The 26,212-nt window shown below is 45.9% G+C and overlaps 16 protein-coding genes across 16 annotated transcripts; 8 read left to right on the plus strand and 8 right to left on the minus strand.

Moving 5' to 3' along the window:
- Positions 1–672: 672 nt before the first annotated feature.
- Positions 673–1,595, plus strand: V1514DRAFT_335643 (transcription initiation factor IID, 31kD subunit-domain-containing protein). Its single transcript, XM_066928437.1, has 4 exons — positions 673–959; positions 1,031–1,284; positions 1,353–1,406; positions 1,462–1,595. Exons 1-4 carry the CDS (start codon positions 785–787, stop codon positions 1,507–1,509), a joined length of 531 nt encoding a protein of 176 aa, XP_066781673.1. The 5' UTR covers positions 673–784; the 3' UTR covers positions 1,510–1,595.
- Positions 1,546–2,161, minus strand: V1514DRAFT_335649 (uncharacterized protein). Its single transcript, XM_066928438.1, has 2 exons — positions 1,930–2,161; positions 1,546–1,865 (listed from the first exon to the last, which is right to left on the minus strand). Exons 1-2 carry the CDS (start codon positions 2,042–2,044, stop codon positions 1,663–1,665), a joined length of 318 nt encoding a protein of 105 aa, XP_066781674.1. The 5' UTR covers positions 2,045–2,161; the 3' UTR covers positions 1,546–1,662.
- Positions 2,117–3,324, plus strand: V1514DRAFT_297604 (Utp11p). The gene is made up of 3 exons (XM_066925462.1): positions 2,117–2,376; positions 2,482–2,769; positions 2,842–3,324. Exons 1-3 carry the CDS (start codon positions 2,281–2,283, stop codon positions 3,220–3,222), a joined length of 765 nt encoding a protein of 254 aa, XP_066781675.1. The 5' UTR covers positions 2,117–2,280; the 3' UTR covers positions 3,223–3,324.
- On the minus strand, positions 3,225–5,017 carry V1514DRAFT_335655 (CTLH/CRA C-terminal to lish motif domain-containing protein). The gene is made up of 4 exons (XM_066928439.1): positions 4,891–5,017; positions 4,662–4,783; positions 4,459–4,586; positions 3,225–4,402 (listed from the first exon to the last, which is right to left on the minus strand). Exons 2-4 carry the CDS (start codon positions 4,780–4,782, stop codon positions 3,503–3,505), a joined length of 1,149 nt encoding a protein of 382 aa, XP_066781676.1. The 5' UTR covers position 4,783; positions 4,891–5,017; the 3' UTR covers positions 3,225–3,502.
- Positions 5,018–5,043: 26 nt separating this feature from the next.
- Positions 5,044–6,695, plus strand: V1514DRAFT_369285 (RIO1 family-domain-containing protein). The gene is made up of 2 exons (XM_066929942.1): positions 5,044–5,193; positions 5,269–6,695. Exons 1-2 carry the CDS (start codon positions 5,131–5,133, stop codon positions 6,382–6,384), a joined length of 1,179 nt encoding a protein of 392 aa, XP_066781677.1. The 5' UTR covers positions 5,044–5,130; the 3' UTR covers positions 6,385–6,695.
- On the minus strand, positions 6,416–8,849 carry V1514DRAFT_369286 (uncharacterized protein; the record flags this gene model as incomplete). Its single annotated transcript, XM_066929943.1, has 7 exons — positions 6,416–6,740; positions 6,794–7,150; positions 7,211–7,302; positions 7,369–7,458; positions 7,521–7,611; positions 7,677–8,179; positions 8,262–8,849. The coding sequence occupies 7 exons, from the start codon at positions 8,847–8,849 to the stop codon at positions 6,674–6,676; spliced, it is 1,788 nt and encodes a 595-aa protein (XP_066781678.1). The 3' UTR covers positions 6,416–6,673.
- A 292-nt stretch (positions 8,850–9,141) lies between these two features.
- V1514DRAFT_335667 (DHHC palmitoyltransferase-domain-containing protein) lies at positions 9,142–10,834 on the minus strand. The gene is made up of 2 exons (XM_066928440.1): positions 10,771–10,834; positions 9,142–10,689 (listed from the first exon to the last, which is right to left on the minus strand). Exon 2 carries the CDS (start codon positions 10,626–10,628, stop codon positions 9,351–9,353), a length of 1,278 nt encoding a protein of 425 aa, XP_066781679.1. The 5' UTR covers positions 10,629–10,689; positions 10,771–10,834; the 3' UTR covers positions 9,142–9,350.
- Positions 10,835–10,847: 13 nt separating this feature from the next.
- Positions 10,848–11,922, plus strand: V1514DRAFT_310631 (adenylate kinase-domain-containing protein). Its single transcript, XM_066925775.1, has 3 exons — positions 10,848–11,161; positions 11,238–11,605; positions 11,679–11,922. The coding sequence occupies exons 1-3, from the start codon at positions 10,996–10,998 to the stop codon at positions 11,838–11,840; spliced, it is 696 nt and encodes a 231-aa protein (XP_066781680.1). The 5' UTR covers positions 10,848–10,995; the 3' UTR covers positions 11,841–11,922.
- A 117-nt stretch (positions 11,923–12,039) lies between these two features.
- V1514DRAFT_335672 (uncharacterized protein) lies at positions 12,040–14,983 on the minus strand. The gene is made up of 3 exons (XM_066928441.1): positions 14,677–14,983; positions 14,288–14,470; positions 12,040–14,217 (listed from the first exon to the last, which is right to left on the minus strand). Exons 1-3 carry the CDS (start codon positions 14,840–14,842, stop codon positions 12,200–12,202), a joined length of 2,367 nt encoding a protein of 788 aa, XP_066781681.1. The 5' UTR covers positions 14,843–14,983; the 3' UTR covers positions 12,040–12,199.
- A 135-nt stretch (positions 14,984–15,118) lies between these two features.
- V1514DRAFT_335675 (uncharacterized protein) lies at positions 15,119–16,660 on the plus strand. Its single transcript, XM_066928442.1, has 2 exons — positions 15,119–15,344; positions 15,409–16,660. The coding sequence occupies exons 1-2, from the start codon at positions 15,144–15,146 to the stop codon at positions 16,630–16,632; spliced, it is 1,425 nt and encodes a 474-aa protein (XP_066781682.1). The 5' UTR covers positions 15,119–15,143; the 3' UTR covers positions 16,633–16,660.
- A 377-nt stretch (positions 16,661–17,037) lies between these two features.
- On the plus strand, positions 17,038–18,450 carry V1514DRAFT_335677 (uncharacterized protein). Its single transcript, XM_066928443.1, has 2 exons — positions 17,038–17,109; positions 17,194–18,450. The coding sequence occupies exons 1-2, from the start codon at positions 17,056–17,058 to the stop codon at positions 18,346–18,348; spliced, it is 1,209 nt and encodes a 402-aa protein (XP_066781683.1). The 5' UTR covers positions 17,038–17,055; the 3' UTR covers positions 18,349–18,450.
- Positions 18,380–19,572, minus strand: V1514DRAFT_335680 (high mobility group box domain-containing protein). The gene is made up of 5 exons (XM_066928444.1): positions 19,410–19,572; positions 19,120–19,224; positions 18,963–19,058; positions 18,813–18,871; positions 18,380–18,741 (listed from the first exon to the last, which is right to left on the minus strand). The coding sequence occupies exons 2-5, from the start codon at positions 19,172–19,174 to the stop codon at positions 18,637–18,639; spliced, it is 315 nt and encodes a 104-aa protein (XP_066781684.1). The 5' UTR covers positions 19,175–19,224; positions 19,410–19,572; the 3' UTR covers positions 18,380–18,636.
- Positions 19,573–21,528, minus strand: V1514DRAFT_310636 (uncharacterized protein). The gene is made up of 3 exons (XM_066925776.1): positions 21,390–21,528; positions 20,918–21,328; positions 19,573–20,861 (listed from the first exon to the last, which is right to left on the minus strand). Exons 1-3 carry the CDS (start codon positions 21,459–21,461, stop codon positions 19,713–19,715), a joined length of 1,632 nt encoding a protein of 543 aa, XP_066781685.1. The 5' UTR covers positions 21,462–21,528; the 3' UTR covers positions 19,573–19,712.
- A 134-nt stretch (positions 21,529–21,662) lies between these two features.
- Positions 21,663–22,937, plus strand: V1514DRAFT_310640 (uncharacterized protein; the record flags this gene model as incomplete). Its single annotated transcript, XM_066925777.1, has 3 exons — positions 21,663–21,782; positions 21,855–21,899; positions 21,963–22,937. The coding sequence occupies exons 1-3, from the start codon at positions 21,720–21,722 to the stop codon at positions 22,935–22,937; spliced, it is 1,083 nt and encodes a 360-aa protein (XP_066781686.1). The 5' UTR covers positions 21,663–21,719.
- Positions 22,938–23,213: 276 nt separating this feature from the next.
- Positions 23,214–24,141, plus strand: V1514DRAFT_158497 (B-cell receptor-associated protein 31-like-domain-containing protein). The gene is made up of 4 exons (XM_066924520.1): positions 23,214–23,320; positions 23,381–23,515; positions 23,575–23,768; positions 23,836–24,141. Exons 1-4 carry the CDS (start codon positions 23,300–23,302, stop codon positions 24,107–24,109), a joined length of 624 nt encoding a protein of 207 aa, XP_066781687.1. The 5' UTR covers positions 23,214–23,299; the 3' UTR covers positions 24,110–24,141.
- V1514DRAFT_335689 (uncharacterized protein) lies at positions 24,107–26,110 on the minus strand. The gene has a single exon (XM_066928445.1). It carries the CDS (start codon positions 26,069–26,071, stop codon positions 24,173–24,175), a length of 1,899 nt encoding a protein of 632 aa, XP_066781688.1. The 5' UTR covers positions 26,072–26,110; the 3' UTR covers positions 24,107–24,172.
- Positions 26,111–26,212: the final 102 nt, after the last annotated feature.

Raw genomic sequence — 26,212 nt, forward strand, 5'->3', positions numbered from 1 at the left:
ATAAAATTAAAGTTTAACGATCGAATTTTGACTTACGAGTCAACCTCACGGGCTGCGGGGGTCCTGATTGCTCGTTCCCACTGCCAGTAGTTTCAACAAACTTGCTGGCAGGAGATAACGTGAACGACGAATTCTGTGCCGTAGATGGGGTTGTAAACAGCACTGGAGAACCGAGCTGGTGGTGGTAGTGGTGGTGGTGGTGCCTTGACGGCGACGATGGCGACGCGGGCACCTGCGGCGTTGAAGGTGCAGAATGAAACACGGCCTGGGAATTGGCAGGCTGATTTGGCAACGTTAAAAACTGAAAAACCGGTGATATCGGATCTGCCATTGTTCAACCGTCGTATTTTGCTTCCTGACTTGTCGTGGCCGTTTAAAGCACAGCTCAAGCGTTATGGGGGCAAATGGGTAGAGTTTAATTTGGAGCACTATTGCAGTTCCAATATGCCGTGCAAAGTGCGAGCTTTAAATACTTAAATGCCACGCAACTTTGACGGTTATTACATGTGTTGTATTGCAGCCATCGATGTCTTTTTTTTGATTGATTTTTAATGCAAGCATTGCTGCATTTGGCTCATTAGTTTTTCATTTGTCTTTAATTGTTTTGCAAAGTACGTCATAGGCAAGGGCCTCGTCTTGCTGCGGTAGGGACGAGCTTGCATGGGCCTGCATAAGTGCCACGAACGCGCGGACACTTACCACAGCGCTTGCCATTTAATATGAGTTTCCAAGCCGTCATGAATGAGAACCATGCACGCATGGGCAACGTGCGAGGTGGAATAAAATGACAGAACCTCAATCGCAACCGCAGGCAACGCAAGACGTTCGTGCTGAAACAGCGCAAGATCTGCCGTCTGCGACACCCAGGGATGCACGGCTGTTGCATCTCATGATGGCGTCGCTTGGAATTAATAACTACCAGGACCGAGTTCCTCTTCAATTAATGGATTTTGCTCACAGTTTGTAACCATTTTGTTTTTCGTATTTTTTTTTTAATGGTTTACGGTTGTGCTGACGAATGTTGTGAAAGGATACACCACCGGCATTTTGGAAGACTCAATCCTGTACGCGGATCATGCCCGGTCGTCGAATCCGAGCGCCAGCACGGCAGCAAACACGCAAATATCGGTGGAAGATGTTCGGTTAAGTGTGGCTGCCAGGGTAAACTATCAGTTTAAACCCGCACCGCCAAAAGAGTTGTTGCTCGAATTAGCACAAGAACGAAATCGAAAGCCGCTGCCACCTGTTCCACAGACATATGGCATAAGACTGCCTCCGGAAAAGGTATGCTTTTTTTTTTTTTTTTTTTTTTGAAAATCAGTAGTTTTGTGGAGCCATGCTAATTTGAATAGTACTGCTTGACGGCTAAGGATTGGGATATCGATGAGGAACTTGCCGAATTGCCGGTATGTTTTTTTCATATATTCTTTGTAACTTCCGTTGTTGATCTTTGACCTATAGGATGACTCAGAAGTGTTACCAGAACCCAAGAGGCAGAAATCTGGTTAGAGCTAGCAATTTCGCTACAGTTTGTATTTATAATGACGAGGAAATGTATATTAGATTTGTGAAAATTATAAAACATTATATATGTACAAGTAAAGTGATGTGATGATAAAAACAACAATCGACGGTTTTTAAAAAAAAAAAAAAATTACTATTCTAGATCTCTGCCTGTTGATCCTGCTGCTTGTCGCCCTTGCTCTTGCGCGCGGTTTCTTGCTTCTCCTTTAGATAGTCGTCAATGATTTTTTCTCTGTAACTATAATCCATATGATTCAACATGCATTCCAGCATGGCATCTGATTCTTTTTTGCAAGCCCAACTGGTTGATAACAGTCTTCCTCGATTGCAATCGGTAAATGCTGGACCCACATAAGAACGTCAGAACAAATCAGGTCATGATGCTTCTTCTTTATCTCACTTTACCTTGCAAAATGTCCTTGCATTTTTCTCTTGCAAATTCACCGTGCCGAGTATTTATTATGCCTTCCTCCTTTGGAGAAAGCATCCATAACGGAACGTCAACTCGTTGTCGGCTCATATTTGTCAATGTTGTTGTTGTTGAAGAACTTGCAGCTTAATTGATTTTTGTTTAGTCGAACTCTCTGGCCATGGGCATGGCAAAAAAATAAACTTTAACCGTGCAATACTCTACTCCCAACGTAAAAAAAATAGACAATTTTATATTCACGAACGGTCATATTTCTTTTTGCATTGAATCATATTTTATCTTTGCCAAACCAAGGACGATCACCATTACAAGAAAAATTCATTATAATGTCTTCCTTAAAATTTAGCGTGCAAAACAAGACACATCGAGAACGAGCGCAGCCATCTGCTCGTCGCAAATGGGGTCTTCTTGAGAAGCACAAGGTAAGTTGAACAAATAAAAAAAATAAAATAAAATAAAAAAGCCTGAGAGCAACTAACAAAATTGAAATTTGTTATTTTCGTTTTTCTTTTTCTTTATTTTTTTAGGATTACGTTCTTCGTGCAAAAGATTTCCATGCAAAAGAATCTCGATTGAAAATTCTTCGCGAGAAGGCAACAGCCAGGAATCCGGATGAATTTTATCATGGCATGCTTTCAAGCAAGACCGCATCTCGAACTAACAAGCGAGGCATTAAAGAAACCGAAAGGGAAAGTTCAATATCATTATCCAATGCCGAAGTTCGACTTTTAAAGACACAGGATGAAGGTTACGTCGTGACTGTGATTAATCAAGAAAAGCACAAGATCGACCGCATCATGGATCGGCTGGCCTTTGTTGACCAAGATCAACTTAAGGCTACTAACGACGACGACGACGACGATGATGATAAAAATCATGTCAACAAGCATGTTGATAATGATTCACACTGGGAATATTCAGATCAGGAAGATCAAGCGCCTGAGTTAAATAAAGGTCAACGGAAAAGAATGCGACGGCGCAAGAGACGGGAGAACCCATCCCGGGTTCATCGAGTATTTGCCGACAGCGTGCAAGAAGCCAGAACTGCTGATTTTAAACAATCACCAAAATTAAATCAACAAATCAGTCGGCCGCAAGAGTTATTAATCAGAGAACTTAACGAACGAAGGTCAAGGTTGTCTCAATTAGAAAAAGTTTTGAACGAGATTCAATTACAACGAAAGTTAATGGCACCGGGATCAAAGAAAAAAATTGAAAATAGTGATGGCACGGTTACATGGAAATGGAAGACTCAAAGGAAACGATAAAAAAAAAAAAAAAACCATTCATGTGTATTTATATAGCCATGTAAAACCCTATAAAACTTGATATCCAAAAGCATGTACCCAAAAGGACAATGATTTGAAGAAAAAAAAAATAAACAAATGAAAATAAAATAAAATAAACCATAATCTTGTTGACCCTTTCCCCAGAGACCGTTCAAATACACCGAAAAGCACCGAATAATAATAATAATAAAACCCACCCCCAAATGAAAAACCCGCCGAAAAACAAATATTAAAATATAAAGTCGTGAATGAGTTGACGTTAAAAATAAACTCTGATCGCTTGAGCTGGAGTGCTCTCGGTTGGACAATAAGGACATTTAAATCTTTGACTAATATTGCCTTTGCTCATGCGCATCAAGCTCTCCTTGGCCACGACATGACCACAGGGCATCATCATGGGCGGGTTGTCATCCGTGGTTTGTTCTTTGGACACGGGACAAACAAATATGGAATGAAACTGCAATGATTCTGGCAACCCAATCTCCACAGGCAATTCGTTTTCGCTACTCCACTCGGTTTGCTTCTCCTTCATGATTGTCCCCACTTTTAACAACGGTGGCAACGCGATGGCCCCCGCCGTGGCGGCCAAATATAACGGTGATTGCGAACTTAATCCTAATAACGAGCAAAACTCTTTAGTAAACGATTGCTCCACGTCTTGCCATGCGGTTGGAGACAAAAAAGTGGCGGCGTAAGGTGAGGCCAATAGGTTGGTCTGGTACAAAAAAGCGCACATGAGCTTTGAAATCTCAGACAGGTACCGGTCGCCAAAAGACGAAAAATGATCTCTGGCATATTGCAACGCTTGTTCGGGTCCTTGCCTGTCCGGGAACGTGAAAAAATGAACATATTGTAATCGATGTAATTCAAATTCCAAATCACTGCCTCGTTGGGTAAGCTTGCTGCTTTTGGACGCGGCCCAGGCGATGGCCGGTTCCAGGTCGTGTTTGGTAATTGATCCCAAGATTTGGTATAATTCTTTAAATTCCTGTTCCAACCGTTCCGGAATATCAAGCTTGGCGTCTGAGATTAAATTATCAGCAACTTGGAAATCACCTTCACGTATCAAATGCATGGCAATGGCCCGGTTTAACAACCGATCACTAGATGGCGGGAACGCGTTCGTGTTGTAAGCAGCTTCAATATCAATTTTATATTTCTAAAGATTGTTAGCATCAATCTATGCGTATATACGTATGGCAATGTACTACTTACCTTATCCAATGCCTTGCCGTATTTGCGGATAGATGCGTGTAACTTTTTCTGACTTCGTGACATGGAATCAGACCATGAAGAACATATGCCTTTAACATTTTCCAATTCTTGATTCCTTGACTGAGGAGCTAACTCACAGTTTTTTTTTCTTGCATCAGTTATCCATTATCAAAATGTTTATAACCGTTAAACCCAATTCTTACCATTTGCAATCCTGTTCCGAACGATCTTTAACTTTGTAATAAAATCATCCATGTCATTCAAATAAATTCCGAAATCGCCATTCCGTTCCAGTCCTTCAAATTCTTTTCGAATGCTGTCCATACTTTATTTTCTCAGTCAATCCACAAAGAAATTAAAAAAAAATCAAAAAAGAAAAAGACGTCCGTCCGTTCACACAGATTTGACATCTGGTTCACGATTCCAACAAACCTAAAGTTTCCTAAACTAACGTTTACTAGTTAACTAACTAGCTAACTAATTATCTAATTCATTATTTAATTATTTTGATCACGTGCACGGCGCGACTGCAAAAAAAAAATTTGTATTTTGTCCTTACTGTGAAGACATTTGATATTATATAGATTTTTTTTTTTCTTTTTTAGTAAAATTATTAATCTGGGACAGTATTACTCATATTGCTTTGATTTATTTCAATAAAATAAATTCAAAATGAAGTTGAACACGGCGGCCATGAGGTATCTCTCAAACGAGGACTTTCGAGTTCTTACTGCGGTAAGCCAATTTTTTTTTTTTTTTTTTTTTTTGCGGAGAAGAAAAATCTAACGTTGCAAACCCAAAAAAAAAAAGACAGAAATGGGATCAAAAAATCATGAAGTCGTTCCCACGGTTTTGATTGCTCAGATTGCTGGCTTGCGAGGTGGTTCCGGAGTTGGCAGGTGCATTTCTGACCTGGCTAAGGCTAACCTGATCGCCAAGGTTAAAAATTCACATTATGATGGTTACCGACTGACGTATGGTGGGTATGATTATTTGGCGGTCAAGGCATTTTCAAACCGCAAAACGATTTTTTCGGTTGGCAATCAGATCGGCGTGGGCAAGGAATCTGATATCGTGGTTGTCGCAAATCAGGAAGGTCGCAAATGCGTGCTCAAGATTCATCGACTCGGTCGCATAAGTTTCCGAAGCGTGAAAAATAATCGAGATTATTTAAGAAACCGGTCGTCTGCCAGTTGGATGTATCTTGCCCGGTTGGCGGCACAAAAGGAATACGCGTTCATGAAAGCTTTGCACCAACACGGGTTTTCGGTTCCGGAACCGATCGATCATTCGCGGCATTGCATCGTCATGTCGTTAATCCCCGGTTTCCCCATGCGACAATTATCATCACATGAAGATCCAGGATCGTTATATTCAGCCTTGATGCATTTTATCGTTCGATTAGCAAATCATGGATTAATTCATTGTGATTTTAATGAGTTTAACATTATGATCTTGGACGAACCAAAATCTGAAGACGAACAATTTGTCGTGATTGATTTCCCGCAATGCGTTTCATTAGATCATGTCGATGCTGAACGATATTTTAAACGAGACGTGGATTGCATCCGTCGATTTTTTGAGAAAAAATTGGCTTATGTTAGTGAAGATTATCCTGATTTTAAACGAGACGTGAAACGAGAGAAAAGTTTGGATATTGAAGTTCAGGCTTCTGGGTTTAGTAAAAAAATGGTGAAAGAATTTGAAAAAGCTTTGGCGGAATCTAGAGAGAAAGGTGAAACTGCAGATGATTACGTGCCAGCATCAGACTATGATGATGATGATGATGATGATGATGATGATGATGTACAGGATGATGTACAGGATGATGAACAGGATGAAGATGATGAACAAGATGAAGACGAAGAGAATGAGGAAAATGATAAACATGACTGGCATGAAAAAGATACTAAACAAGTAATATAAATTCATGTACATTTTAATGAGGATTCGGAAAAAATTTATACGTAATTAAATTATGTCCACATATTATGTATATATTAAGCTAAATCTACTCTTTAAAAGGGTAGGTGTGAATATCTCATAATCATAACAATTGGGAAGATTCGTAACCACACATTGAGGGTTTGTGCCAAACAATACAAATGTCTCCTTCCTTTGCAACAGCACGTTAAAAGCTAAAAAAAGAAAAAATTAAAAGGTATGCATGGATATGCGAATCGAAATATACTGGGGTATATTTTGTTGCAATGTCTTAAATTTCTGATGAAGAATACGTGTCCTCCTCGTCTGGCACATTTTCCGAACCTGTAGTCGAATTCCTATATAGACAGCAAAAATTAGTTGTGATTATAATATACGTTGGTGTCCTTACTCCTTGTCGGTATACTGTGACTCATTATCCTGCCAGTAAACCATTTTATACGGATCAACCGTGTCATCGGAAAAAGACACGGTTGAATAATCCACAAGTTCTGGTGCGTAATATAACGGCGGCGGCGCTTTAAAAAACTGCCTTGATTCTGAAAATGAAAGTTCTTGGAGCGCACGTTGTGCGGCCAAAAGATGGTACTCATGTGCGCGCCAATTCCGTTTCTTCACGGTGACTTGCTTAAGCTTCTTTTGCGCTTCCGTGTCACTGAATCGAACTTGCATGGAAGTTCTGCCTTCACCGATCGGTTTGCCGTTAAAATTTTCAATAATTTCTTCAGCAATTTCTCTGTTTGGAAACCTGATTGAATAAGCCTCATGTTCCACAAATCAATTTTTTTTTTTAAAAAAGAATTTTTACCTTGCGAATCCGACTCCTCTATTGTTACCATGCCCGTCCCGGAGAACTTTTAATGAAACGACTTCATAACCCGCTAAAAGATCTCGTAATTCCTATGATTCATGTTAGCAAAAATTTAAATCATTTTTGCAAAATTATAATAATAAAAATATCGCAACTGTTTTATCCCATGATCGGGGAATATTTGAAAAATAAATATTGGTCGATTCTTGATCTTGTAATTCCTTAAGACGTAAGGCAAATGATTGCTATAACCCGAATAATTAATATTTAAATTATTTCTTTAAACATAAAAAATAAAATTTCTTACTTTTGCAAACGAAGTTTGATAGCCAAACTGAGCTAATCCCACGATACAGCGAATGGCTTCTTCCTCAGTGGCAAATTCAGCAAAACCAAATCTAAATATTATGAAAAAAAATATTAGCATGACTTTTTTGGCTCTCGATTGTTAAAATCTTTTCACCCTTTGCAAAGTGATGTAGAATTATCCATCATGGCCTTGGCTGTATTCAAACTGCCAAACCTGGATACTATTCTGACCAATCCATCATCGGTCGTGTTTGGTGACAATCCTCTAATGTAAACATTCGTGGTATTTCTAGGATTTTTAAGTGCGTCTTTAAGATTAAACAACAACGGGCCATGAGACACAGGAGCGATCGCCAAAGGAATAGGAGAACCAGGTGATTCAGCATTGTCAGTTGTCGTAGCAGCAGCCTCTGTAGTCGTGTTAGTCCCTGTTGGTTCCATTGAGTTCGGTTCCTCATGAGCGGGTGATGCAGGCGAAACCGGAGACACGGGCTTGACACCAGGTTCTGGTTTCGTGACATGATCATTAGAAGAAACCTGTGCCTTGTTTATCTGAACCGTTCTTAACGAATTATTAAACTTGCCATCGTTCTGGCGTTGCTTGTAATTAATATTAGCACCGGATGAATTCTTGGAATTAGACGATCGATGCGCAATCTAACATGAGTCTCAGTCAGCAAACCAAACAATTTCCCTGTTCCCCGCGGCGGACGAAAAAAAAAAACCATTTGCATGATACTTTATTTTCAAGACCCGCGCGCCTATCAAACCTGCGATTATGTGACGTGAACGGCGGCTGCCTGTAACCTTGCCCATGATCGGCATTAAACTGGGTTGCATGCGGTGGCGCGGCGCCGGCAGCGGTCATGAGCTGAATCTGATGAGGCCTGGCAGGGTTGGCAGAGTAAATCTCCATGGGCGTCATGTGCGGTGCAGAATACCCGGCGTAGTAAAAAGGCATGGCCATTCCGGCAGGGTACATGGTGGCCGGAATCGGTCCTGCTTGTGGCAAGTACGTGGCCGTGGTCGTGGCCGTGCCACCAGTGACAGCAGCGGATTGATGGGATAACTGATGCGGATGATGATAATGCGGGCCAGAAGGACCTGAAGCCGACGTGGCATGTCCGGACGGGCCTAAAGAACCATAACCTGCATGTCTCATGTCAGTACTTACCATGCCGCCATGAGACGTCGCATGATGTGACTGTGTGGATGCAGAAAACGCTTGAGGCAGCATGCCCTGTTGCATTGCCGCAGGGTAGAACGGGGGCGCGTGAGCAAAGAATTGGGTCGGTGATCCAATATCCATCTTCAGACTCGCTCTCATGTTAGCTCCACCCGCCTAAGAAAGTGCAGGAAGCAGAAAAAAAAAAAAAATAAAACTTCTCACTAATCAACCTCGAATGGTACAGTCAAGATTTTTTTTGCAAAAAAAAAGCCGCTCTGAGAAATTTATGTGGAGCACCAGGTAATTTGCAAAAAAAAAAACAAAACAGAGGAATAATTAAAGAATAATAATAAAAAGCAAAAATAATTTTGGGAATAACAATACGGACTAGGAAAAAAAACTATACAGAAACTCTTTTTTTATTTTTTTATTTGTCCTTGAGCTTTGGTATTGAATGCTTGAAAAAAAAAAAAGAAGGCAAGATTTGAGCGTGGTTTCGCTCCCGATCCGGTTTGTTTTGTGCGTAAACAAACAGCGCGAAGCGGCAGCGTCGTACAAGGGTTCTATGGCAACCAACTTTGGCTTCCAGCGATTGCCAAAAAAAAAATAAGAATATACAACTATATACAAATGCATGATTTTTTGCTGGTCAATGACGAGTTAGCCACTGGCATCAGCAGCAGCAGTGGTTGTAGTTAACTTGCGCTGGATGATACCTAAAGGCACGTCGTCATCGTCCACGGCAGGCACGACCGTCTCGGCACCGACATCGACCCCGAAATCAGCCAATCGTTCTCCTTCCCATGATTGCCACTTGTCACGTCGCCAATACTCATCTGCACTTGTTCCCTCATCCGATGCCGAATCCGTAGCGTCATGGTCGTTATCCACGTCTGTACTAGTCACATCAGGCGGCCGTGATGATAATCCTGATTGACTGTAAAAAAATGATGAGGTTGAAGATGACGACGACGACGACGCATGATGATCAATAACTTGCTGGCGGCGAACCGCAGGCAAGGGCAAGCGCCGGTCCGAATATGTATGGGCCGAAACCTCATCCGGATCCGGTGGCGGCCACGGCATGTCATCGTCTTGCTGCTCGTTCACTTCAAAACTCATGCCATCACCAGGTGGTTGAGTCCAGGGCAGGACCCATGACCATGCCGGTCCCAATGCGGCCACCAGGTTATCAAACGGGCCGCCCAAGTCATAAGGGAACTCAACCGGTGCCAGCCTGCCGCGCCTGATTTGACCTTCCACTCGTTCCTTTTCCCAGCATTCAATCAACGTGATGTTTAAGCATGCGTTCCAAATCGTGCGGATGGCAAGCACGCCGACGCTAAACAACACAATCAGGCATGCCGGCGTGAGCACCACCGTGGCAGTAATTTCGGCCACGTTGGCAGCGCCAGCGGTCACAGGTTCGTGGCGCAGGTTCCACAACGCGGCGATCCGGGCAAGCAACGCGGCCAGCAGCACGGCCGACGCGTACGTGACCATGACCAAAAACCTAACGAAATGTAACAGGTTGCGATGCCCGACGCAATTCATGGTCCAGGGACAGTGATGATCCATGCGAAGCACGCAGGTATTGCAAACCCGGCAATGATGCGCCCGTGGCGGCTTGAACCGGTTGCACTTGCGACAGAACGTGCAAAACTTGCGCAGGACTGGCAACTTGCCGTCGCCATCGTCGTCGTCGTGGTCGAGTGCATGCTCTGCAGGTTCAAAATTGGCCGGCGGTGAACCGGGATGCACCAACACGCTGAGAGCATACGTCAGCCATACGAGGCCGATACGGACGTGATGCCGTGCCCGGTAAGATGTATCGAAATGCCGGCGAAGAATGAGCCAGTCACTAACATACCCGAGCGTGAATATTAAGGAAACAGGAATGACTACTCCCAACGACCGCCATTTTAATTGATACACCATCCAGAAACCTTCTGCCCCGTTGTTTGAAGGATGCAAGATGACAAAGTCTTAATGGAATATCCTTAAGCACGAGTACGACGTTCTGTTAGCCTTGTCGTGAATATATGTAACCACATTAACATTAAAAATTGAAAATATTTACTTGATGCTTTAAATTATAAACTTTATTTATTTATTTTTTCCGATAACGAACTAAAAAAAAAAAAGACAATTAATGAATGTTGTGTTTTAAGCTTATGAACATCCAGGGGCAAAGCAACTTAATACCGGTTCCTCGGACTTCACACCCCCCGACCCCCCGCACTTTTTCGTTTTTGTTTCTATCCCGCATTGGTTACATTATTTTTTTTATTTTTTTTAAAAATAAATGGTTACGCAGGCTAGACTCTTGCGACCAGCTCGACTTTTAATTCTTGGCCCACCTGGTTCTGGCAAGGGAACCCAAACTGATCGGTTGGTGAAACAATTCCGCATCCCCGCCTTGTCATCCGGTGACATTTTGCGTCGCCAGATTGATGACAAGACTTCAATTGGTAAATGACTTGCCTTAATACTAGAGGAATTATTTATATTTTTTTATTTTTTATTTGCTAACAGAAATAATGAAAGGAAATTTGGCATCTGGAATTATTCGCAGCGGCGAGTTATTGCCGGATGCAGTCATGACAAGCCTGATCACGTCCGAATTGGAAGCATTGCAATGGTTATCGTCCACGTCAACATTTTTATTAGACGGATTTCCTCGCACTCAATCACAAGCTGAACAATTAGATCATCGGCTTGACCGATCCGGTGCGGCATTAAACTTGGTCGTGCAATTAAAAGTTCCGGTTAACGTGATTTTAAACCGGATCGCAAACCGGTTGGTGCATGTTAAATCTGGCAGGGTTTATAATTTAACTTATAATCCTCCTAAAATTGCTGGCATTGATGACGTGACTGGTGAACCGTTGGTTCGTCGTCCGGATGATGACCCGGTACGTTTTTGTGTAGCCTCTTTTTTTTTTTTTTTTTTTTTTTTTGGAGATTTAACATTTTTTTTTTTTATAGCAAGTTTTTAAACGAAGGCTTGATGAATACGCAAGCCAAACCGAACCATTGGTCAAATATTATAAATCCAAACCAGGAAACGTACTCTGGAGCGTCGCTGGCGATTCTTCAAACGTGATCTTTCCAAAATTGCAACATGAAATACTGGCCCGGTTTGGTTAAAATTTTTAAATTATAGAAATTATTATTATTTTTTTTTTCATTTCATTTTTCTAGTAGTAATAAACTATACATGAAAAAAGAGCTATTCTTTTGTAAAAAATAATTTTAGAAAAAAAAATAAAAAAAAAAACTTTGATATAATATATAACAATACAGATAGATTTACAAGCCTGATTTTTTTTTTCTCTCCGCTCTTTACAAAAAAAAAAAAAAAAAAAAGGCGATTGAATATCCCAAAAATAAATGAAAACAAATATATATAAAAAAAAAATCAAACGAAAGCAAAAGCAAAGCGAAGAAGATTATATATAAAAAATAATAATAACATAGGAAGAGAGCATGACGGACGGAAAACACGATTAATGACCGTAAGAAGAGTTCCATCCCTGACGAGAATTCTGTTGAGCATAATGCTGATATCCAGCGAATCCGCCATATTGTTGCGGTGCTTGTTGCTGTTGCGGGTACTGTTGTTGCTGTTGCAAAGGCACCTGCTGAGCATGCTGGCCAGACGAGCTCGGTGGTCGCTTGGCCTGGTCATCACGTTGCAAAAAATCAGGAATGCCACTCAACGATCCTTGCTGCTGTGGCGGTTGGGATTGACCTTGTTGCTGAGCCTGCTGCTGCTGCTGTTGCTGTTGCTGAGCCTGCTGTTGTGATTGTGGTTGACCTTGTTGCTGACCTTGCTGTTGGGCTTGTAATTGTGGTTGCTGCTGTGATTGTTGTAAATGCTGCTGCTGCTGCTGATATTGTTGCTGCTGTTGCTGGTGATATTGTTGCTGCCTCAGGTACTGGTCATCATAAAACTGAGATTGCTGGTGTTGATTGTAAACCGATTTTTGCTGCCCGTACTGCGGCTGCGCTTGCTGGTGGCCATAATAACCCTGGTACGTGTAGTACGCGTTGTAGGCCGGGTTGAGATAGTAAGGGTGAATGTACTGGTTCGGTTGCGCGGCAATTCCGGGCGACGCTGTCGGAGCCGGTGAAGTCTGCGCCGATTCCTGACTGACACCACCGAACCGGCTCGGTTGAGTCGCAGTGGATGACGGCGTCAACTGATCAATTGACCTGGCACCAGCAGTACGTTGTAATCCATCCTGAGACGCAGACGTGGCAACGTGCTGTTGTTGTTGTGGTTGTGGCTGTTGTTGTTGTTGTTGTTGCTGTTGTTGTTGCTGTTGCTGGTATGGCGAGCCGTAGTAGTTTTGATATTGTCGCTGAGGATCAGCAGCACCGTATTGATATTCGTTGGGGATCGAATAACCTCCGAACCCTGGCACCTGAGACGGATAGTTGCCGTACTGCGAAAACGCGTCGTAGCCCTTTTGCGCACCTGCTTGCTGTGGCACCTGCTGTCCGTACCGTTGACCATAGCCACCGAATCCCTGGCTGGGGCCACCAGCCTGAGCCTGAGCCTGAGCCTGGGCCTGAGCCTGAGCCTGAGCCTGAGCCTGGGCCTGAGCTTGAGTCTGTTGCTGGGCAGCAGTGACCTGCGACGCGGATGCCTCCGGCACGATTTCAGACGCAGCCTGTTGGAACGAAGATGCGGCAACCTGAGCCTGTTGAGCCTGCTGAGCGGCAGCAACAGGTTCCTTAGCCTCTTCGTAAACGTCTTCTTGTGAATTGCCGGCCAAGTTCAAGCTGCCGAATTGCAATCCAGCCCGCTCGATCTGAGCCTGCACTGATCCCGGCATGACAACAGGCACATCCTGATTGAGGAACTTGGAATAAGACGATGGCTTGCCGGAAGTAGCCGCAACCGTGGAAGGAACTTTTGATGGCGTGGGTAACGTGGAAACGGACGAATCAATGTTTGACACGACAGAAGATGAAGGAGCAGTATCAATAACAGTAGCAGCCGCGGCGGCGGCAGATTCGTTGCTCACTTTTTCAAGATTGTCGCTTGTTAATGGCGCCACGGTTGAGGACACAGGTTCGACATCGTTAGCATTATCTGATAACTCAGCAAACGTTGGCTGTTGTGGTTGTTGTGATTGTTGTGATTGTAATGATGGTGCAGGTTGCTTGGCTGGCCCAACCGGTCTCGGTTTCGGTTCCGGCGCAGGCTGGGCGATCGTGGCCCAGCTTAAATTTGTGGAGCCAGGGGTAATGATTTTTTTGGCAGGCTGCGGAGCTGATGATGATGATAATGATAGTGATGTTGATGGTGGCAAATTCGAAATTGTGGCGGTAGCAGCAGCATTAGTAGTAGTGGTTGTGTCGTTAGCGGCGGCAAAATCATCGGCAGGCCAATCGTTGGACTCTGCCAATGACGACGCGCCGGCATCAGGAACTGGATCGGCCCAATCACCAGACGCGAATCCGTTCTGAGGTTCTTGCTGCGTGGCTGCAGGAATTGAAGAAGGAATCGGACGGCCTGCAGAAGTGTTAGCGAAAAGGCAAAAAAAACAAAAAAAAGGCAAGATAACGAATCGGAGAAAACATACCAGATGGCTTCGCACGACTTCTGCCACGATCACCTCGACCGCGGCCTCTTGATGATTCGATGCCACCACGGCTTCGTCCCCTTGCAGACGCTGATGATGTTGATGAAGAATAATCGTTGGGTCCCTTAGACTTTGATCGCTCCTTTGATTTCTTCTTTACTTCGCCCCATTGGCTTGCGTGACCTAAACAAAATTCAAAAAAAAAAAAAAAGGAGTTAGCAAGGCAGATTAAAATAAATCAAAAAAAAAAAAAGAATGCATGGTAGAAAAATTTTTCAACACATGAAGCACTTTATGGACGACGACGACGATGATGGTGATGATCAAACCATTCAAAAAAAAATGCGCCAAGACATTAATGATATTATTATTGTTATTATTAATATTACCTTCAGTGATCCGAAGCACGGCAATTTCGACATCACCGGCCGTCTCGGCCAGCAGGTACAACAGATCATCCTCTGACCAATCTGGGAATAACTCGGTCAAGGAATTCAATCCCGATGAGTATTGAGCCTTGAGCTTTTTTGTTGAATCATCCACAGACGAAGCCATTATATATCAACAATACAATACAGATAGAATATCGATATGAATGACACGGATAACGTGGGTTGGAAAATGGAAAAAATAGAAAAAAATGAAGCGAGAATTGGGAACCGAAGCGGCCAGGGATGATTTGATGTAATATAATAATGTTGCAATACAATAATAATGTGATTCCAACCGCGCGAATTTTTTTTTTCTCTCTTGCAAGTGTGTGTCATCCGTTACGTAACCAGTTCAAAAAAGAGCGATAGTAAACCACATTATACGTCATGACCAGGTTGGGTTTGGAAATCGGTTTCGTTACGGCATGCCGGCAGCTGCCAATTCTCGATTGATTTGCATTGCCACGGCAGTAGCAAGCTTGGCCGTGTCTGCTGCGGCTTACTTGCTTTTCTATTCGCCAGCCGTGATCCGCAACGACGACGACGTCGATGATGAACAACGACAGAGGTACACGGTGGGCTTGCATAATCCGTCTAATGACTGTTTTGCCAATTCGGTTCTTCAGGTAAGCAACGTGACACGTTGGAATCATGTTTTTTACATTGAACCCTGACAGCGTTGTTTGGCAGGCCCTGTCGTCGAGTTCGGTGCTTGAATCATACCTCGCCACTGACCGGGTGCGGCAGTACAAATTATCATCAGCACTTTTGATCATGATCTCAGATTTGAATACGCCGATTCGGTACGCCCGGGCCAGCTCGCCATGGCCTTTTTTGCACGTGTTGGAAAGTATTTTCAAGTCTCGCATTTCGCGCACGCAACACGACGCGCACGAATTGATGCATTTGATTTTGCAAACCTTGACCGACGAGTACGCCGCGACGACGACGACGACTGCTGGTGCGCCGCCGTTTGAAGGCTCAACGTTGGATTCGATAACCTGCCAACAATGTTTTCGCACGACAACAACGTCTCGTTGCAAGTTTGTCGTGCTAACCTTGCCCGTGCCGCAACAATCGAGCACGACCGTCCAGGACTTGTTGGCCAAATTGCTGGCGCCAGAGTACGTGACCGGGTACGGGTGCCAGTCGTGCAGGCTGGCCGCGTTGGCCGGCACGGCACGACGCGTGGTGCAAGCCCGCAATCTGCAAGCTGACGACGACGACGACGACGACGTCGGAGTGGACGTTGTGCCGAAGCTGGCCGGCGACCCGGTCGGGTATTACAAATATGTTTGCAAGTTGGCGAACTCGGCCGCGAGCATGACGGCCGACCTGCCGGCCGAAATCGAGCATGACCTGCCCCGGACCGTGAGATCGACAATTGTGCGGCAAACGTCGTTGCATGACCTGCCGGGCTTGCTGATCGTGCAGTTGTCGCGATCGATATTTGACGGCCACGCCAGCAGCAGGAACGATTGCGCGGTTCAGGTTTCGGAGTTTATCACGTTGTATTCATCAGCCGGCGTGTCGTCGTTGCTTTATTCTGCCGCAACGACCACGACCACGACCGCTGGTGATGATGATGGTCTGGCAAACAAGAAAACGTACAGGCTGGTTGGCATGATCCGCCATTCCGGCACGCATTCGGCCGGCCATTACGAATGTTACAAGCGCAAGCCACCGCAAGCAAGCACGGCGACCGAACGATTAGCCGGTGGCCCACAGCAACCGCGACAGAGACAGTGGTGGCGGATTAGTGATGAGAAAGTGTGGCAGGTGAGCACGAGTGAGGTGCTGAAGCAGACCGGCACGGCATACATGCTTGTATACGAGACTGTGCCAATTGCACAACAACAACGACGACGACGAAAAACTACAAAACAACGTCAACAGGATTTAAATAAAATATAACATGTAAATATAAAATGTAAATGTAAATGTAAATGTAAATGTAAATGTGTGTAGAACTGGGCAGGGTAAGCAAGTTGCAATTGGGGTTTGGGCACACTTTAGTCATTTAATTACAACTAAGCAGGACTCGTTCGGCCGGCCCGCCGCTGCTGATTGTTAAAAGTGTTGTTTTTGGAACAACAAGCCTAAGGTTGCTCAAAACGTTTAAAGCATACGCGAGAATCGTGATTGCATTGATATTAATAACGAATAAAAAAGAAAAAAAAAAAAAAAAATGCCGGCAGATAATCCAGAAGTCAGCAACGAGGTGCCGGCCGTAAGTTCACAAATGCAATCAACAATTGACGGGAAACGCAACAACGAAAAACGAACGGATTGCTGACCATGATTTTTTTATATTTATAGACCCAGCGAGGACCGTGGATGACGTTTCTTAAATCGCTTGCATCATCCAAGGGTGACTTGTCGTCTATTACGGTTAGTTACACCATTGAATAATTCTAATAAAAAAAAAATATAAACAAGGTGTTTGCTTTTTTTTACTAACCATGCCTTGTTTAGGCACCACCGTTTATTTTGTCAGCCACGTCATTGACAGAGTATTCTAGATTCTGGGCCGAATTGCCATCACTTTTCGTTGCGCCGTCCATGATTTTGGATCCGGAGGAACGGGCGTTGGCAGTGTTGCGATGGTTCATTGCCACGTTAAAAGGTCAATACAGTTCAAGAAATGATAAGCTCGGAAGTGAGAAAAAACCGTTAAACCCGTTTTTGGGTGAAGTTTTTTTGGGCAAGTGGGAAACCGAAGACGAGGGCACGACCGTGCTCGTGAGCGAGCAAGTTTCGCACCACCCACCCGTGACCGCGTACGCAATCTACAACGACGTGTTTGGGGTCGAATTGCAAGGATATAACGGTCAAAAGGCATCGTTTGCCACGACGACAATCACGGTCAAGCAAGTCGGCCACGCCGTGCTTTACCTAAAGAAATTTGACGAGTATTACTACATCACGTTGCCGTCGTTGCATATCGAAGGCTTGATCTATGCCGCACCGTACGTCGAATTGGAACAATCGACCGTGATTCAAAGTTCGTCCGGATTCCGGGCCGAGATTGAGTACACCGGCAAGGGATATTTCTCGGGCAAGAAGAGCAGTTTCAAGGCCAAGTTTTACGGTCCGGAGAGTGCGCCATCGCTGTCGTCATCGTCGTCATCGTCGTCGTCGTCAACAACAACAACGACGACGACGACAACGACAACGTCATCAAAAAAGAAGCAATCGGGCAAGCCGGAATCTCGATTCACAATCTCGGGTCAATGGAGCGGCAAGTCGACGATCAGAAATGACAAGACCAAGAAAGAATCAGTTTTTTATGATACCCAGGATCATGAGATTGCGCAATTAGTCGTGAAGCCGATCGAATCGCAAGCCGAGTACGAAACCAGGCGGGCATGGAGCAAAGTGGCGGACGCGGTCAAGGTTGTGGATTACGACACGATCCATGTGGAGAAATCGAAGATTGAAGTCGCGCAACGTGAACTGCGCAAGCGCGAACGTGACCAAGGCGTGGAATGGCAGCGCAGGTATTTTAAACTGGTGGCAGACCAGGGCCCGTTACGGCAGGTTGCCGAGTCTGCCGGCGTGGATCCGGACGACCAGGTGTGGCGGTTCGACCGGCCGACGTGGGATGGCAGTGACGATTCCAAGTTGTGAGCCAATCAGAAATACATGTGACGCATAGAAATAAGAACAAATAGTAATAATAATAAACTAAGAATAAAAATAAATAAGGACCAAAGCTACTACAAATACAAACAAGGACAACTAAGTGTACACGAAATATAAAAAAAAAACATAAAAACACTCAAACAAAAGACCCGGTGGAGAATAAGAATAAAACAAACATGAGCACGCGTTGAATTGAACCGCGGATCCGTTTTTAAACTAACAAACAAGAACAACAACGTATTACAAATTAAACTACCGACATTTTCAACCAATTTATTCGTCGTCGATATAATCAGCAGCAGCACCACCGTTGGCGAGATAGGCCGATTTTTCTTCCTCGTAACGTTTCTTGTCCTGAGCAGCACGACTCTCATAAGGCTGTTTGATGGGCGGTTAAAAAAAAAAAAAAAAAAAAAAAATCAATTTTGTATAGTGCAAGTTCAACATACGATTTTGTCCTTGGGACCAAGTGCCTTCCATCGTTCACCGAGAAGCTTGCCAACCTGACCTGCAACGAGCAAGAAGCGCGCGCGTGTCGCGACGCGTGTCAGCCCAACACAAAAAAAAAAACCAACAACAACAAACAACAAACGACGTACCAAATTTGATGCCCGGATTCTCAGAACGGACAACCTCACGTTGCTCGTTGGCGAAAAACATGTAAGCCGACAATGAACGCTTGGGCGCGTTAGGATCTAAACCCGCATTAGCAAATCAAACACGCGACCGATGCAAGGGATGAAAGGATGGGCGTACCTTTCTTTCTGCGACCACCGACCCTTGTCTTTCTTGTCTTGGTCTCCTGAGGCATGTTGGCTGGGATGAACGTTGGTGTGGGGGTGTGGTGTGGGGGATGGAGCACTAAGACACACGCGTCAGTCAGAGCCAGGTTCGGCCAGCAGCAGCAGCAGCAGCAGCAACAACAATGGCAACAAATCACGACGGCAATGCAACGTGCAAGCAAGTGCAACAGCATAAAATAATTAAAATAAAAAAAAAAGCCTGTCGTGGGGGAGCGCGGCCACCGGGGTCGGGGTGGTACTCACCTGGCGCAGTAGTGTTGATCGTACACAGTAAGAAAGTCGCCGTACAAACCAAAAGGCAGGCGCAGCGCTACTAAATAACGGTGAGAAAAAACAGCGGGAGAGAGGAAAGCGCACAGTGAGGGCGTAGTATGGCTTATACTATATACTACGCCCGCCTTGCCCCTTGCCCCTTGCCCGGGATGGTACGTACCAGCACGCCCGGTCACACTGTTACGTAACCGATTAGTTAACTACTTGCTCATTGCTGTCACGTAATGTATTACTAAGACCACGCTACAGAGCTTATATATACATCATCATGCCTCACGTGCGCACGTCCGGCTCGACGCGGCCAATGTACTTCTCCAGGTCGAGCGTGCGCACGGCCAGCCCGACCGCGTCCTTCAGGTACTGCTCCGCCGGCTCGGACGCGCGCGTCACGTCGGGCTCGTGCTTTTCGACGTAGAGCCGGATCGTGGCTCCGGACGAGCCCGTGCCGGACAGGCGCACGACGATGCGCGTGCCGTCGGCAAACTTGACGTACAGCCCTTGGTGCGACGACACCGAGCCGTCCAGGTCAGTGTAGGCAAAATCGCCGGCCTCAGTCACGGCCTGGTCGAATTCGGACTTGCTGATCTGGTCCGACAAGTGCGCAATCACTTGCTGCGCACCGGCAGAGTCCACGTTCTCGTAGTCGTACCGGGTGAAGAACGTGCGGCCGTAGTGGTGCCAAAACTGGCGCTGGATCTCGCCGATGGGTTTGCGCAGGCCGGCAATGATGTTCAGCCACGCCACGATCGCCCACAGCCCGTCCTTTTCCCGGATGTGGTCCGACCCGGTTCCAAACGATTCTTCGCCGCAGATCGAAAGCTTCTTGGCGTCAAACAACGCCGTGAAAAATTTCCATCCCGTCGGCACCTCGTACAGGTTCAAGCCCTTTTCCCTGGCCACGAGATCGATCGCGCCTGACGTCGGCATGCTGCGGGCCAAGCCGTGCACGCCGCCGGTCTTGAAATACGGAATCAGGTCCGCGCCGTAATGCGCAATGATGGCGACCGAATCACCGGGGGACACGAACGCGCCGTCGGCTCCGTAAATCATGTTGCGGTCGCCGTCGCCATCGGACGCGGCCCCAAACACAATATGTTCACGGTCGACCCGTTCGACAAGCGTGTGCGCGTACGTCAGGTTCGGATCCGGGTGCAGGCCGCCGAAATCCGGCAACGGCACCGAGTTTTGCACTGATGACTCCGGCAGCCCCAACTCATCAATAAAGATCGCTCGCCCGTACGGGCCAGTCACGCCGTTCAACGCATCAAACAGCACCGTGAACGACGGGTTCGATGCCAAAAAAGACTTGATCAGGTCAAAGTCAAAGATTGACTTCAACATGGCCACGTAGTCGGCCGTGGAGTCAATGATTTCCACCACCAGGCTGCCATACGTCTTGACACCAATCGTGTCCAGGTCAATCTATAAATCAGTTAAAAAATAAATAAATAAATAAATATGCTGCTGCTGCTACGTACGTCAGGAATTGATGCAATCTGATACGATGTGATGGCCTTGGTGACCTCGTAGATCTTGTCCGTGACCGATTCTGGCGCCGGACCACCGTTTGCCAAATTATACTTGATGCCAAAATCTGCATCCGGCCCGCCTGGATTATGCGACGCGGTCAGTAATATGCCACCGGTCGCTCCACGAATCCGGATAACATGAGACGCGGCAGGCGTGGACAAGATGCCGTGCTGGCCCACAATCAGGCGGGCCACGCCATTGGCAGCAGCGATTCTGGCGATCGTGCGCACGACCGTGTCGTTGTAATACCGGCCATCACCACCAATCACTAGGCTTGCATTTTCAGCGCCTTCCGGGATGGACAACAAAATGGCTTGCACAAAGTTTTCCGTGTAATGGTCCTGCTGAAACACTTTGACCTGGCAATAGTTTAGCATCATCGCAATCTACAGCCAATATGCCAAACACGGGCTTGCTTACCTTCTTGCGAAGACCAGACGTGCCTGGCTTCTGGCCCTCAAACGGGGTAGTCTTGACAGTCTGCACGGGCATTTATTGATTACGAACGGCAATGGATATCGTCGGATGGACTTGTTCGGAACTTGTCCTTCCTTTTTGCCCTTTGCTTTGCGTAATAGTTAGTGCGGGGGCGGGATTCCGGGTTTGGGCAGCCACCCGACGAGTCACGTGCGCCAACCCAAGACAATATATATTAACGGAAGAAATTTGCGCCCGGGCAGCTTCACCACATCTTGGCCCCTTCCCAATCTGCAATCGTTTTACCGTTTTTTCACCTGTCTTCAATTTACAATGCCCATCACCGACGTGCTTTCTCGCAAGTCCGGCGTCATCGTCGGCGACGACGTGCTTAACGTGCGTGAGCTCAATTTGGAATTGGAATCGAACTGCAGGCGTGATTTGATTGACTAACTTGTTTTTTTGCAGCTCTTCAAGTACGCCCAGGAGCACAAGTTTGCCATTCCAGCCATTGTACGTATTTGATTTTTGCGGTTGCATGCCATGCCAGGTGTTACTAACGAACTGCTGGGGTAGAACGTGACCTCGTCATCCACCGTCGTGGCTGCGCTTGAAGCCGCCCGTGATTCCAAGTCGCCCATCATCTTGCAGACCTCGCAAGGTGGTGCCGCGTATTTCGCCGGCAAGGGCGTTGCAAACAAGGACCAGGAGGCTTCCATTGCCGGCGGCATTTCCGCCGCCCACTACATCCGATCCATTGCTCCGGCCTACGGCGTGCCCGTGGTCTTGCACACCGATCACTGTGCCAAAAAATTGCTGCCGTGGCTCGATGGCTTGCTTGACGCTGACGAGGCTTACTTCAAGCAACACGGCGAGCCGTTGTTTTCGTCACACATGTTGGATCTGTCCGAGGAACCCAAGGACGAAAACATCGCCATCGTCAAGAAGTATTTCGAACGCGTGGCGCCGTGGAAGCAGTGGCTCGAGATGGAGATTGGCATCACCGGTGGTGAGGAAGATGGCGTGGACAACACCGGCGTGGACAACGCCGCGTTGTACACTCAGCCGGAAGACATTTACGACGTGTACTCCGCCCTGGCCCCTATCGGGCCTTACTTTTCGATCGCTGCCGCGTTCGGCAACGTGCATGGCGTGTACAAGCCCGGCAACGTCAAGTTGCAACCCGAACTCTTGGCCAAGCACCAGGCGTTCACAAAGGCCAAGATTGGTTCCGAAAACGACACGCCAATCTTTTTGGTTTTCCACGGTGGCTCGGGTTCGACCAAGCAAGAATTCGCTACCGCGATCGGATCTGGCGTGGTCAAGGTTAACCTCGACACGGATTTGCAATTTGCTTACTTGGAAGGCATTCGTGACTACGTCTTGAACAAGAAGGATTACTTGTTGACCCAAGTTGGCAATCCCGATGGCGAAGACAAGCCAAACAAGAAATACTTTGACCCTCGCGTTTGGGTTCGCGAAGGTGAAAAGACCATGACCGTTCGTGTCAAGGAAGCCCTGGTTGACTTTAACACCGCCAATCAGCTCTAAATTATCACTCCGAGCCAGTTCTTTATGTTTTGCGCATTCTCTTTGTAAGCTTTTGACATGACTGCGGTTTTTTGTTTTTTTTTTTTTTTTTAAAACCACCCTCAAAAAAAACCGTTTCATTCAAAATCCCATTTTTGATAATTTGTTTTAAATAAATGCACAGATTTTTTTGTTCTCGTTGACAGAGCAAATCACAGTTTTTTTTCGTAACCGGATGACGTACTAAATCAATCACCAGCAACTCGACCGCCGCGGTTCGCCAGTTATGCCAACAACGAACGTATCCAAATAAATAATCACAAGCCAAACTGTCGTTGCTTCACAAGTCTCATAAACAAATTACAAAAAATTAATTCATCATCATGACGCTGTACTATACTTTGGTATGAAAAGTGCTTGTTTTTTCTTTTTCTTTAAGCTAAATTTGACCATTCCGTTTGCAGGTGTTTGTGATCCTCGTGTTGGAAATGATTTCGTTTTTCTTGATCGTCACGCCGCTGCCATTCAACGCCCGCCGCAGGTTGTTTTCGTTCATATCAACCTCAGATTGGTTGGCAAAGACTCAATATACTCTCAAGGTGAGGTTGATTGATAACCCATCATGATTTTTGTTTTTGTGGGCTAACACGAGAAACAGATCACGTTCGTGTTTATTCTCATCTTGTTTATTGACTCGGTCAATCGCGTGTACCGGGTGCAGGGCACGGCCGGCCAGTCTTCGGATGCGGCCAAGCTCATCTCGGCTGGTCATGATCGAACTGAATTGCAAGCCAGAAAGTTTTATTCCCAACGCAACATGTACCTGTGCGGGTTCACCTTGTTTTTGTCCGTGTACGTAATCCGTAATAACCTGGGTTTGTACGATTATTTAACTTGAAATTAACACGCACCATTTTAGTATTTTGAATCGCACGTACGTGCTCGCGGTTGATTTATTGTCTGCCGAGGATACGATCGCGCGATTGAAAGCCGGTTCAAAATCATCATCATCTGATGCGGCACAAGAAGCTTCGGCAACCGAGATTGCAAGGTTAAAATCAGAATTAAAACAAAAGCAAACCGATCTTGACACGTTAAAATCTCAAGCTGACGGGTTGGCAAACGAATACAACAAGCTTGGTGATCAAATCGCGGCAGGCCAACCAACTACGGAATTGAAAAAAAGTAAATAAAAGTAAACTATTTTTATTTTTATAACTATACATTCTTTATAAATACACAATCGTTCGTTGAATTTAACCTTCTTCGTATGCGTTACTCTTGTGTTTGGGTTTAAAATCAAAACTCTCATGCACCGGTCCAAGAAACATTTCTGAAATCTTGACCCAATCCTTGTAATCATTTGATGCCAGTAAAGTTTCCAACTCATTTCGTCCTTTCCATCGTGGCGGTCGATCTTGAATCTTGGGTGGCAAGACTTCTAAAATGCCGACCGGCACGTATCGACATGAAAACGACAAGAATTCGCAAAGGAACCGGCGGCAATTGTTTAATCCGTATTCATCCGTGCCCCAATGTTGTAATCCCAAATTGGCAAACCGCTTAATCATGTCCAACCTTTCCGTGGCGGTCTTGTCCAAATATTGCTTGCAATCAATCTCTTCAAATATCCACGGCTTGATGAGCGCGCCACGGGCCACCATCACGCTGTCAACTTCGTACTCGTTCACGCCGTCCCACCAATCCTTCCATGAATAGCAATCACCATTGCCAACAAAATTTACCCTTTTGCGATCACTTCGTTCACTCTCGGCCGCAATACTGTCACTTTCCAGTTCGGCTTCGACTTGCCTGATTGTTCGTGCGGTTTGCCGGATATAGTCCCAATCCGCTGTGCGCGTGTACCGTTGCTGCCTGGACCGGCCGTGCAACGTGATGCCAGCCACGTCACCTTGCCTGACCAACCGGGACACCAATTTTTGCGCCGTAGGGTGATTATCACGCGTGCCCATGCGGATCTTGACCGTGACCGGCACGTCACCGCTGACCGCGTTCATGCCGTGCACCATGCGTTCCAATTTGGCAGGTGAATCCAGCAACGCGGATCCGGCACCGGATCGAAACACGAGATCGATCGGGCATCCGCAATTTAAATTAATCTCCGAAATCGCGGCAGGGTCACAGGTTGATGCCAGGACTTCGGCCGCCTTGATGGCCTGCCATGGCTTGGCAGCCGCGATTTGCACGCCAAACCCGGTCGAGTCCGACGTGTGAGTGCGAGGCAAGGCCCATTCGGATTTGGAACCTTGCAACAAGGGCAGAGACAATGCCATTTCAGAATATGTCACGTCGGCACCGTAATATCGACATAACCGGCGAAACGGCAAGTTGCCCACGGTCGTCAACGGCGACAAGATTTTTTTGCCCCTCAGGTCTAACGATTTTTTTTCGCTGGCACGTAACGGTGCTTCGACGTAGGCTGCCGCATTATCAGCAGCAGCAGCAGCAGCAGTACTAGTGTCTTTCAAAGAATCCAAATATGGAATGAAAATATCACTCTTGGGAGTGGGGAATTTTTTCTTTTGCAAAATGTTTTGCGTGTCCCGATTGATCCGGTTAAGTTCCTTGCCGCCATTATCACTATTATTTTTTTTTTCTTGGTCCACGATGAGCTGGCCGTTGGACTGATCATAATGCGAAAACAGCCATCGACATTTAACCCCACTGGGGCAGTAACCGATGGCTTCAAAAACCGGACAAGAACCAGACAGATCAACCGGCTTGGCAGCCACGTATTTGTTGATGTCATGTTCAAACTTGCAATCTTGAGCAAACTTGCAATCACCAGTCGTGATTAATGATTCGCATAACTTGATGGCTTCCCTGGCCTTGGAAAACTTGCGATTCTTGTTTTGACCTCGCTGATGAGGCTGTGATGACTCCCTGGTCGTGACTTCATCTTTGGCAAGTAAGAATTCAGGCTTGATGCGGGCCACGCCAGCAGTACCTCGCGCCGTGTCGTCGGCAGCATGGTTTTGCGGGCCGGAGTCGTCGTCAGTGTTGTCCGGCTTTACTTTTTTGCTGGCAGGTACAACATTGTCAGGAACGGGTGAGACCTGACGTTTTTCCCTTACTGCTTCGAGCTGCTCAAGCTGCTTTTGCTGTTCATCAAACACCTGTGCTGAATCCGTCATGGTGGAAAGACCCGTGATGTGGCACTTGGTAATAATGCTTTGGAAATCCAAATTTTTTTTTTGATTTTTGGAACCAAAATTTGCCGACCCGAGATTGAGTTTGCGCAAATGGAAACCTTATTTCGCAGGCAACTGTCATGA

Source organism: Lipomyces japonicus, assembly GCF_038497905.1.
Source record: "Lipomyces japonicus strain CBS 7319 unplaced genomic scaffold V1514scaffold_43, whole genome shotgun sequence".
NCBI classification, from domain to species: Eukaryota; Fungi; Ascomycota; class Lipomycetes; order Lipomycetales; family Lipomycetaceae; genus Lipomyces; species Lipomyces japonicus.